The sequence below is a fragment of the Onychostruthus taczanowskii genome, unplaced genomic scaffold (assembly GCF_017590055.1).
Source record: "Onychostruthus taczanowskii isolate IOZ18803 unplaced genomic scaffold, ASM1759005v1 scaffold3, whole genome shotgun sequence".
In the NCBI taxonomy this organism is placed as follows: domain Eukaryota; kingdom Metazoa; phylum Chordata; class Aves; order Passeriformes; family Passeridae; genus Onychostruthus; species Onychostruthus taczanowskii.
The window spans coordinates 11,556,200-11,568,969 of NW_024500349.1; the positions used below are offsets into that span (position 1 = coordinate 11,556,200).

The 12,770-nt window shown below is 38.5% G+C and overlaps 1 protein-coding gene across 11 annotated transcripts in view; it reads right to left on the reverse strand.

The window, feature by feature from the left end:
• Window positions 1-373: 373 nt before the first annotated feature.
• The window catches only part of ARHGAP12 (Rho GTPase activating protein 12), a 75,502-nt gene continuing 63,105 nt past the window's right edge, over window positions 374-12,770 (reverse strand). For 9 of the 11 annotated variants that reach the window (XM_041408557.1, XM_041408556.1, XM_041408554.1 and 6 more), the window contains 7 exons: window positions 10,673-10,781; window positions 9,813-9,932; window positions 6,850-6,948; window positions 4,691-4,768; window positions 3,776-3,910; window positions 3,408-3,510; window positions 374-2,988 (listed from right to left, as the gene is read on the reverse strand). In XM_041408557.1, the coding sequence (XP_041264491.1) occupies window positions 2,814-2,988; window positions 3,408-3,510; window positions 3,776-3,910; window positions 4,691-4,768; window positions 6,850-6,948; window positions 9,813-9,932; window positions 10,673-10,781 (819 nt within the window). In that variant the 3' untranslated portion in view covers window positions 374-2,813. Of the gene's footprint in view, window positions 2,989-3,407; window positions 3,511-3,775; window positions 3,911-4,690; window positions 4,769-5,438; window positions 5,683-6,849; window positions 6,949-9,812; window positions 9,933-10,672; window positions 10,782-12,770 lie in introns of those variants that run through there. The other 2 variants (XM_041408549.1, XR_005952968.1) reach the window with 2 other exon arrangements.

Here is a 12,770-nt window from a genome sequence, read left to right on the forward strand (position 1 = left end):
GGCTTTAAACTGATTTTAAACCAGAACCAAATCTGATCTAAAGCCTGAACTGAGGAATATTAAAAATTAACTGTTTTATCTGATACACATAGCTTTCCCCTGATGTGTTTGTGCAGATCCCTCATCTTGATTACTTAAAAGAAAGCTAACTGCAGGAACCAGACAAGATCTTTCAAGCACTGAAGAAACCCAATGTGGTGACATGTACAGTTTCATGTTGGTCACAACAAATGTACCATCAGCTTGGACTTCCTCCTCTTCCTGAATGTCTCACGTGTTTGCCTACAACTCTTCCAATTAAAAAAGATCTTCTCCCCACCCCAAACTAAAAATTAGAATATTAAGACAACTTCACTGCACAAAACCATACTAGATACTGTAATAACAAAATGCTTTATTTTTGGGGAATACAAGGAAAAGTGTGACATCCTCATAATCAAATTGCTTTAAAAAGGCATTCTTCCTTTGAACAAGGTAACACTCGCAACAAAAGGTGACCGGTGAACAAGCCCTCTCATGTAGCAGCAGGAATTCCTCCTTTACAGCCAAAGGCAGGGTTTGAATATTGTACAGCCACAGATTCCAACTCTGTCGATATTTTCCAGTAGGTTAGGGCACAGGCTCAGCACTGCTCGGTGTGACAGCCCAGAGGGAGGCTGACAGCACACCTCTGAGACAGGGCTTTCACAGTTCTCACCCAGGTCGCTTTGCAACAAACCACAAGACTTCACCATCACCACAAGAAGACACTGAGAAAGCCACAAGGTTACTAATCTTCTCGCTCATCTCCAAAAACTTTTCATGCAAGCCCTATGCTCGTGAAATTCTCGTACCATCAGTCTGGTTACAGCTCAGTGTGTCACCACACATCCCCTCTGCTGCCAGCCAGGGCTGTGTGTGAGAGGGACACAGCAGACCCAAGGCTACTGACACAATCCCCTCCTCAACGTAACTGTTTCCTGTACAGCGGGCTCCAAGCTGGGATGTGTTTTAAAGACTGCAAATTTATATCCATAAATTACTACTGCCCTCTCTGAACCTCATGTTAGAATTCAAGTTGTTAAAGAAGGGGATGGGGAAGTTCCTAAAATTGTCAGGTTATAAAGTAGGCATTCATAGTTCAGTCCAGTGTGACAGCTCTTTGTCACAAGTGGTATCCATCCATGCTAAGGGGTAAGATACATTGGTCTTGTTTAAAGGGGGCTCGTGTTGTCTGAAGTGGGTATGGTAAACTCTAAAAGAACTATTGGTTTTCTTTATTCAGGTTAGACATAACAAATATGTCAGATACAGCAGTTAGTCTAGAAAAATACATTTAAAAAAATCTTCAGCAGACCATGCTCCCTGTAACAAAATCTTTCAAAACCAATTTTACAAATTATTCTACATTAATGTAAAAAGAAAATCTTAAATTTAGCATAGTGGATTCCATCAAACATCTATCAAAACATGACTTTCACTATCTGCAGATGTTAGAATTCATAATACATTTTTCTAATGTATCCTGTACATATTAAATAATCTAAAAGGCTCTTCTTGTAGTGCATTAACAATTTAGCAAGCACACTCAGTATTTCTCCAGTACCATTTGCATTACAGTTATTTGCCCGCAAATGTAATTAACATCTAAAAGTGCACACAGTTAGGTCTCCCTCCCTCCCCATAACCTGTTTCCCTGCTGAAACCCAGACATCCACTGGAAACATTATGCTACTGTAGCTCATCTACCCATGATTAGAAATGTGTGACTAAAGTGTTCTTAAACTATACAGGAACTGACTTATATACAGGAATCAAAAGGACAGCCTGTATTTACATCAAGAATGAGCTTCCACTACCACAGCATTATACCAAGAACTCAGTACAGTGTTACAGTCGGTATTTACTTAGGACTTTAGCTTTAGATCAGTATAACACAAAACTTAGGACATACCCTGAAAAAATGAACATGTTTATTAAATATTACTTCTATTATGCCCCACGACAAATAACCACTTCTGGATATTCTTGCAAGTTCAGTGTTTGAAATAGTGTAATAGTGTGCTGCTCTATGAAGCAGCAAAGAACTTCCAGAGAGGCTGCTGGGGAAAAAAAAAGGATGAAAGAAAGAAAGAAAGAAGTAAAAAAAAAAAATCCAAAAAACAGACAAACAAACAAACAAAAAAAGAAAGAAAAAAAAAGCTCCACAAAAAACAAGACAAAAAAAAAAAAACCAAACAACCCCAACAACAGAAAAACAGGAGAAAAAGAAGGACAGAGGGCAGCAGACATCAAGAGAAGAATTAGATTTGAACAACTAAACCAAACTGTTAGCACAAGTCTAGGACAGTCACGGCATGCAGAAACCCCTTGGAAAACTGTCATACAGATCTAAGTACGTTGTAATAAACAAGCTTAAGATGTAACTTCACTGAATTTTTCCATACTGGGAAAAATGTAGACTTTTCCCCATCATATGGAAGAATTTTGAGATTAAATTCCAGATTATCCAGTCTGAGATTATTAGTTTTACTCTCCAAGAAATCCAGTGTATGAACCTATATTAAATTTTTCCAATGATACTTTAAAAAGGCAAACTATAAACTCTTCAATTCATTTTTTATATTGAACTTTTCAAAGAAATCTGAAGTGTTGTCTTTAATTTGCATTAAAGTGGTCAAACATTTCTCCTGTTTCTCCCCTCCCAAAAAGTGCAAAAAAACAAGTTGCGGCTTGGTCCACAAACATAAAACATCATATACAGCAAGAGGTTTTCCTTCTGATGGAGTACTGCTGCCAACCCATCACTTCCAGTTTCTTCTCCAAGAAAAATGTCAGCGTCCAAAGATGGAATTCAATTCCAGCAGAATTAACTCTACAATCTGATTCTGGTACACTGTGTGGACTGCTATGTTACCAGTCTCTTTCTCTGGTTTTAATAAGGTTGGACCAAAAACTATTGCTATACTTTGATAGGTCATTCGGTTCTTTTCTCCATTTTCTACAACTCTGAAAGAGAAAACAGTACACAAGAAGAGATTTATCAGTGTTAGGGCAACAAGATGACAGAAAAAGACACATCCCAAAGCAAATGGCTATTCAGAGTATTTATTTAATGAGTAGTCTTGCTATTAGGACATACAGTTGCTGTAATTCCCCTCTCTATGAAAAAAGTTTTGTTTTGAAACGTCATTCTTGGTCCTCTCACAGTCCCTCTAAAGGACTTGGCAGCAAACATCACAACTATGCAACATACTGTCTCAAGTCTGGTGCTCTGCAATCTCATATCCAAACAGACTGATACATGCTTTTATCAAGTCCAATATCAAAAAATGCAGTAAGAACATTCACTTGGTACTTTAAGTTGAATTCTTTATCTTTAAGGAAGGATTAGCAACGCAAAGCCTTTCCTTCTATCTGTTACTTACCTTTTCAGGTGTCTAAAGAGTACCTGCATCGTGTCCTGGTTTGGTTTTGGCAACTGTTTGATTAAATCTTTAACAGCAGGGACACGCTGCCTTGGTTCTTGCTCTGCAAAAGGGTGAGGTTGAGAAACAAAAGTTCAGTATTTTTGTTTAAAGCTTGAGCATAAAATTTAAGAGGCTGGGAGGGAAAGCCACGGTTTGTAGTGCCAATCCGAGATAGGACACTGCCACCTCCCGGCCGGCCCCGGCAGCACGGACAGGCAATTCCAGACAAGTCACCCTCTTCACAACCAGATCATTCTTACGTCCCAAATAATTTTTAGAATTGTACAGGACTTATCAAACACCATATGCAAGTTCTACAGACTTACTAATTGCATTGACAAAGTCATTGAAGTGGTTGTAAGTGAACAGCGGCTCTGGCAACTCTCTGAAGAACATTTTTAGAGCTCCTGTAATGACATGTATATCTTCCCATTTGCTGTCATTCAAGTCCAGCTTCTCATCTGAGAGAGAAAAAGAAATAATTAATGATAATACTTTGACTATAAAAGCTCTTTTTTTTTTAATAAACTCAACTATCTTCTGTATTTATTGATTTCAAAGCAGGGAAGAGTTGCTCTACTTCAGCACATTCCGTATCCCAATCTGGGATACAGAGCTGCAGCAGCAGATGGAGATGGCTAAACTCTGCCTACTGCACTACATACAGTTCCCCTACTCCTAGGGCATTTTCCAGAAGGGAACAGGAGCTGCTGACATAACACAAAATTTACTGTTAGATTCTGTCAATCAGGAAACGAGAGGTCAGATTCTGGATGGGCTACAGTAAGATACTGCCAGAAGAAAGGGTTTTACATACAGAGTACAGTGAAGAGGAGCTCAGCCCTCCCCCCACTAAAAGGCAATAGCAAATCTCACTTAAAAAAACCATAAACTTACAATTTTCATGCTAGTGAAAGCTTAACATGCTTACTGTTTTTCCATAAGGTGGTGAGTTATTTTGTTTGAAATAATTCCCCTACCTCAAATTCTATTACCATATTTTTTTTAGAATTCTGTTCTAGCAATGCCTCTATGGTCCACACGAAAGTAAACCTCCAGAATATCAGGTTTTTCAAGTAATGTATGTTACATAGTCAGCTCTATAATTCTAAAGTAACTTTACTTCGAGGATGACTGTCATTTCTCGTGATCTACTACAGAGAAATCTTTTTCCTTAGCTTTCTATGGACTCAAACAATCTGAAAATATATGCCATTGTAATGTAACTGGAGAAAGCTTACCATGATTGACTGCAAATCTCAGCTTCTGTATCACTGCAAGATTGCCACTAACTCTGTATAAGCCATCAATATCTAATCCTGAAACAAAGGGATAAATCCATTTTAATAACTTATATATGTATAGGTCTACTCAGCAAAATTAAAGCAAAGGAAACCCACCTTGTAACAAAGAAGTAAAAACTTAAACTAGCTTGTTTTGATGGACAGGGCATATAAAACAGAGGGGGTTTAATTTGCTGACACAAGTTTGGCAGCATCGAGGTCAAAGTAATCTCTAAAACTTCATATTCAAGTAGTAATGAGGCAACAGCTCCAAGTTTTCCAGATGAGATCAGATGTCTTGTTTAAGATGCTCTTGGTGGGTGGGCAGGGAATACATGGGAGTCCAACATGCAATAACCAGGTATTTTGTGGATACAATGTTCAATTTTTAATGTATGGTTAAGGAAAACCCAATCAAGTCATGCATAGAGAGCATCTGAAAGTTGTCAAGTGACCAGGCCCACATGGAGAAGGAATGATGCACATGCACGCTCAGAGCTACCCAACAGCCTACAGAACTAAAATGGGCAGCCCTTACAGGGCTTTACAGGACTGCACACTTGACCAGAAAAGAAGAAAACTGTGTCTCTGTAGTTGCTACTGCAGTTATTCAGCAGTGATTAGGAGGTAAAGAATTTATCTGAGAAGCCACTTGGATGCAATAGGTGAGTCAGTGCCACTGAGAGGGTGAGTGTTGCCAGAATACCTGCAAGTCCCTGTAGCTCCTCAAGGAGTTGTTTGATGCAACACAGCACAGTTACCAGCACCATCTGACATATCCCTTTTCCCCAAAATCCACTAGTCATTCCTTTACAGAAAGAACTGATTTGAAGTGTATTGGTAGAAGGAGGAAGAGTTGGAGAGGTAGGAAAAAAAAGCTGTTCATTTCTGTCAGCTCTCCCTCAGGTATTTAAAAAAGGAAAACTTCACTATCTTCACTGCAGTCCTGCCTTTAAAATAAAAAAAATAAAAAATAAAATAAAAAAAAATAAAAAAAAAAAAAAAATAAAATAAAAAAAAAAAAGGAAGAAAGAAAAATAACTCCTTTCTCACAATCTTTAGATCACAAACGGAGTAAAGCCTGCAGCCACAAGCAAGGTGGCAGTTTGTCAAACTGGAGTAATGCAAGAGAAGCAGTTTTTCTCCCCTCCCAGGCCATAAGATAGAAGCATTGACAAAGAGGACTACAGGCTAAATGAAGTTCCCATGGAAGATGCCTTAGAATTCACATGTATTTCCCTGTAAAACTTACCCTGATACTCAAGGGCATGTTCTCAGATTAACGAACTGGTAAATATCTGAATGATGATTATGGAGATTCCATAATCCCCTCTCAGTCATCTTTTCCAAGAGATAAGGTAAACACAACAGCAAGAAACAGGCAAGAAAACCCACAGAGACTACAGCCAAGTCTGGAGTCACAACCAACAAATTTTCAGCAAAAATGTGAAGGTGTGCTTTACAGCAGAAAAGCCAGAATGTCACATGTAGCTTTGAAACAAAGTGTTCTCAGTTGTTAGGTAGGAAATACATATTTTCAATCAAAACAAACAAAAACTGAGTCAATGTGGACACTGATAATCTCAAGAATCGCATAAAATATAGCAATTTGTGTAACTGGCTGAAGGGCATCAAACCAACAGGTTGGTCTTCTGGCAGTCAGTGCATACACAGAGCAGGAACAGAACTTTTTCCTAAAAGTTCATTTCAAGGAAGTTTTAACAGAAGTGACTGTTAGCATGCTTAAACCTTCCAAAAATGAATAGCTGCATTTCAATAGTCTCACTTTTAATCTGAAAAAAAAAACTTGATGAGCTGAGCTCTTCTACTACTTCTTGTAATCCCTCTTCCTTTGGAGCCTTGCTGCCAGGAGGCTGTCCTGCCTTTTCCTCAGTTTGAAATATACTGAAGCAGATTAGTTTCTCAGACATAAGATTTCCTCCCCTCTTCCCACTATGGATCCCACCTATGTCCTCACCCTTGAAAACCCAATGCTAACTCCAGGTACAAGTTTCAGATTATCTTCCCCAAATAAACCAACAGCATTTTAAGATTAAAACGTTCAACATTAAGGCTGGTGAGCTAGAGAGATTTGTAAACAAAAAATTCAACCATACCATGTTCCTCAACATGCTCAATGCACAGCTTCACGAACTTTGGCACCGTGCTGTTTTCTCTTTGACACAAGCTGGTGAGATTTGAACCAAAAACTTGATCTGGAACCAAGTAAAGAGACTGATTTACAGTGGAACAGGCACAAGTGACAGAACTAGTTCAGGTTAAAACAAACCTCTACAAAGGGCAAAGTCTACTGGATACAATTGTCGCAGCATTGGAGAGGAAATAGGAAAGTTTTGAAAAGAGTTCTCAGCAGCTCCCAGCGAGAAAAGCTCCCAGTAAGAAGAGAGTCAGCAGCTACACAAACGTGAGCCTCCAAGAAAGGAAGTTTTGCCACTGAAATCCTTTTAATCCATCAGGTGATACTTTTAAGAGTCATTTCGTCAATAATGTTATAAGAAATGCAATGGATTCAAATGTGTCCTGTTACACTCCATTCCTGTCCCAAGTTCAACATGCATTTATTGCAATCTTTGTTAAAAATTCAAAGAGATAGTGAACTTTAACCAGAGTGAAAGCTTTTGGCATTGCTTGGGAAAAAACCCTGCAAAATGTCACCTTTCACTGCACCCACTGTTTAACACAGCATTATATATTAATTTACTTTATTGTAGAGTCTTCTGACATTTTTAAGTTCTGACACAAATTTGTAAATGATAGATTTCTACCGCAGAGCTCTGAATGGATGCAAATCTGACCATGCATAGGCAACCTGGCTGCAAGGTCAGAATCTAAATACAGATATTTATGGGCAATGGTAAATCTGAATCTTATTTTCAAAACTACACAATCCAGGGGGAATATTTCCCATCATAAAGTGGAGCAAAAATGAAAATTAGCTTGGACAGAGAGGAGAATCTTGCGATGTCTCAGTGAATTTTAGCAGCTTGTCAATTCTTCTTGCTCAGATTGTTATCACCAAAACATTTGATAGATCCATTTCTATGGCTTTCAGCAAAGTTGCCCAAATAATAGATGGCCTCTTCTGCAGAGATGCATGAGGGTGACATGGGGTCTTGTGACTGAGAAGCAAAGATTCCACTCTTAAAGGGAAGGGTTGTTTGTTGGTTTGTTTACTCTGTTACATAAGTGGCCATCTTCACAGAATCTGGTGTATCTTACTTCAGAGCTTCTGCAAAAGAGAGACTGCTCTTGCATTTGCATCATGCACAGCATCTAGCCCATTGTTCTTGTTCAATAATTTAAGTAGATTAACAACGCTTGCATCTTGACTAGTGCTTTGGGAAACCCAAACAGCACACCAAACCAATTTTACAGTACAAAAATGGGCATTTAATGGCATTATTAGCTAGACATGATAAGGCCAGTGGTCCACACCACCTCGGTGCTGTGGCAGCTACTCACGCAGCGAGCTTTATAAGCAGAATCAGTAGCAAAGGATTGAAAAAGCCCACGCAGCAGAAAGCCAGGCTAGCATGCAGCTGTGGCAGGTAAAGCAATGCAGATTAGGTAGCAGAAGAAAATAGTAGCATGTAACAAAGTAATTTCCTACAATTGCCTTCGACTTCAATAATTTCAGCATATACAGAAGTAGTATTTTTTCTTCACATCTTAAAAGTAATGTCTGTACTTTTGGTTTTCCATGTAACAAATCTTTAACACAGTTCCTTCTCCACTTAGTGCATGCTGTTTCAAGTGGATTTTTTCTTCCAGAACTTTTCACTAATTTTTCTGCTCATACTGGATTTGCCAAGCTTTCCATTTACTAAGCTTGTTCTGCAGCAGTCACAAAAGTAGACTGGGCTTTTAAATGAAGACTTCTGTATTCTTCATTCATACAATGAATGTAAAGCTGTACACTGCCCATCCAACTTTTAAAACTTACACCATGCTTTTAAATAAAAACCAAACTCCTCATTCCTTAATGCCTTTATTAAAAATCCAATCATTAGCACGCACATGTACAAATTAAACTTGGCTTAGTGTTCACTGTTGCCAAGGTCAGAAGTTACGTCACTGAGCCATGACATGAATACTAAGTTGTAAAGCAGAGCAAAATGTCAAAGTCTGGGAATAATGCTCCCTTATTCCAAACAAAATTTCCATCATTTACAAGTAAATTATATTTGCAGATACACAAATATATCAAATGCCACATGCAACAGAAGCACACCTGTTAAAGTATGCGGTGAGGCAAATCACAGTAGGATTTGGTCTGGTATTTGCCTACCCATATGCTATTTTGACCCTAGTAGAACACCACCTACAAGTCCTGCTAAAGCATACAAATAAATAAATAAAGTTTTACAATGAGTACCAAGTCAATAGTATACACAAACACATTAACTTAAACCTGTGCAAATACTGTTCTCTCAAATTTCTACAAGTGTGACAAAAAGAAATCTTTCATAACTTTGATTCAAGAGTATCTGTAACACTCTTTGTGAAACAATTAAAACAATGTAAACATTCAAAAAAGGTAATGGGAAAAAGATGTTTAAGTTAAGACTCATGTAACCTCATCCTGGTTTTCCCAAATATTTAATTTCTTATGATATGGCACATGATTGTCTGGTTCCACACAGACTACAACACCCTTGTGAAACGGGTGAGCACACGCACTCAGCTTTGTACCCAAAGGACTGTTCTTTCCTGTTTGCACAAATGAGGGTCAGATATCTGGATTTCCAGCTCAGAAGGGTGGAATGCAGTGCTTCTTAGCTAGAGAGTCCAAGTCCAAACGGGCTCCTGGGCCCCCAGTTTTCACTGCAGTTTGGCCAGCACTGAGCCGAAGGAGAGGCATCCCCCGAGCAGTTTAATGGCTAGTCACAGCACTCAGAAGTACAGCAATCACCAGTTCCACTATACATCCAAGACTTTTGTTAAACCAACTATACACATGTATTTTACTCTGAAACTAGACCATTTTAACCCCATTTTACACATCAACTACTAAATTCAGCTTTTCAAATTATGTCCTTGGTTAAAAAGGTTCATTTACCCTTAATGTAGCCTTTTTCACGGACAGCTTGTAATGTAGGGCGCCGTGTAAGAAACTTCTTCAGCTTCGTTTTGGTCTTTTTCTGATCTGTGGAGTCTATATTGCTGGGTGCTTTCACTGCTGAAAAGAGAAACATATTTAGCATTACTACCCACAGAACCAACACTGCATTTATCAGCCAAGGAACCAACATTAAAAGAAAAAAAAAATTATGCTCCAACACACAAAAAACCTACTCGAAGTTGCAACTCATCCCTAACTTTTTCCTTAACTTTCTGGAACTCCTTGTAAATACCATCCATTTCTCAAACTACCAAGAGACAACCCTGTCACCAAAAATTTGCAAAGCCAACTAAACAGTAGCTTACATATGGAATTGATGTGGAAATTTAAAAATGCAGATATGTTTCAAAACCAGTCCTGCCTCTCATTAGGTTAACTATCTTGAAAGAAATAAATACATTTTTGAAAATTACATACAGAGGCTGGAAGGAAAGGAGAGAAAACAGTTTGCCTGGTAAGTCAGATACTATTTCTGTACATTTGACAACACCTTGAAAATAATTAATTTCACCACTGCTTTTCCCATGTTTTAAATGTGTCATACAACAGGAGCTAAATACATTTCACACTTCTTTTCTTCTTCTTCCTTTTTTGAAGTATGATTAATAAAATATGGAAGAAAATTTACCAAGTGGCATCAAGAAGTAGAATGAACTATATTAAGATTGTTTCCAAACTTCAATGGTTTCATTTTTAGCAGTCCTTTTGAATTCTTCCCTATTTACACATAATACTGAAGATGCAGAAAATGAAAACTGCCATTGGTAGAATCAATTAATGGAAAATTTTCAACTCACAACGAAGTTTCTTAGAGTCTTTATTTTCTTTCTCTTTCTCTTTGTCTTGTTTTTCCACTCCGGGGGAATCTGGTACCTCATCATCTAATGCTTCATCAGACTCTATTACCTGTTGGATTTAAGAAGATAGGCCGTGCTCAGCTTGCCAGTTCAGAAAATACAGAATTAACACACACATTTCCTGCAGACAGGTCTACAATACACAATTTTTCTCCCTATAATGACATCCAGTTTGCTCTTTCCTGAACTCTAGGTGTTAAACATCTTCAGGGACAACACCACTCTGATTTGCAGAGTGAGTAACTCTGAGAAACACTATTTCATCATAAGACTCAATAAAGAAAATGTTGCTGGACACTGAACAAAGTACAACCAGACTTTCATGATAGCACTTCATTACATCAACCAATAAATAACAAAAATTATTTTTGGTTGGGCTTATTTTCCAAATCCAAGAGGCAAACATCAGCTATTTAATGGTCTGCCACAGAAATGCCTGACTGAAAGAGCAGAAAAAATTTCTAGAACATTTACCCAATTTGTTTTCCCTATAAGTACAATTTTCTTAATAGAAAATTGAACTATTCGCTGGAAAATCTCACTACTGTCAACACACACACCGAATTCACTCTGAAAAATAAGTGTACCAGTGTCTAGAATTCTTTCCCAGTGTTCCTGCTATCTCAGCATATTCTCATTAAACATTGACAAGTGAAAACACAGATCATGATGAAGCGTGGAGGCACATAGCAGAGTCTGCTGATCTTACCTGCAGCCCAGGCTACGTGCATGACTGCAGACATACCAGGAAACGGGGAAAGAAACTTCTTCAGCTTCAGAACAACATATTCCCTTCCCAAACTGTGTGTCTTACTTCACTTCAAATGAAGTGAACTGGACTGCCAAGCAGTTGCCAAAATCTGACTGCAGAGTGCTTTCTTTTACAAGGAAGGAAACCCTAAAAATGAGGCAAGGTTGTGCACTCCAGAGCACTGAGCAGCAGCATGACTTCCTGGACTACGATGTACTTTTACCTGTAGGGCAGTGTTAACTTTAAACACCTTCATTCCTGTTCCTTTTCAAAAGCCTTGGATAGCCTTTTTACACATCACAGATCAATATATTCAACTGCCCAAATAATGTCCCCATTAAGGATCCTCTGCCACTCTTCAAGAGCCCTCAAAGCTTTTTAGGATTGGAGCATTTTTAAACTGTTAAATGCTTTGGAAAAAAGTCACCTGGGATCTAGTTTGTGCTATGCAACATGTCTAAAGTAATAACGTGGAAATTTCTGTGTTTAAAAAAAGAGCAGCCACATCCTTTGCATGTTCCTCTTGTAGAGGATATTGCCACAACAGCAGCCTGAGGGAGCAAAGAGAACAGAATCAGATCTGCCCTTTCTTTTGAGGAAGATCTTGTCATGCTAGCAATAGTACCTCGGCCATGGGAAAGAGATCACAGCTACTATCACCATAAACTTTCCAAAATTAAAAGTTGGCTTCAGATCTGATGGATTTTTGTACCCAAAGCCTAAGTGCTTCAAATTATCAGGTAGTCTAATGCACTTTCTTGATTTATGCCTTGTAGTCTTGGGTCTCTTGGCTACCAGCTCCCAGCAGTATACATCACCACTTCCTCCAGAATGCTGATAAACTCTCCTTATTCCACCATTCCTCAACCTAACATGTAATACCTCATATCTCAGCATATCTCAGCCTTTCCATCTTCACTCATACTTAAGCAGGGAAGAAGTGGCCTCAGTTGTGTTACACAGAGCAGACAGGAGAAGGGGTCACTGAGTGACTGGGTGACACTGCCTTGCCTGGTTATTAAGGGCCATGACATTTCCATACCAGGAGACAGCAGATTAGGAACCTAAACTACAAGTGCTCAGAAAGTAACTCAACCATTCATATTAGCCTGCTGTGTTTTGGTAGAAAACACCCATACATGAAAAGCACTAACAGAGCTAAGAGAAATTAAAACCACTGACTGTAGCCATGATATTTTATGAAAAATCCTTTTCTAGGATTTTTTTCTCCTGAGAAGCTGAGAAGCCTCAGGAAAGAAATGTAAACAATAACTACCTGCTGCCATG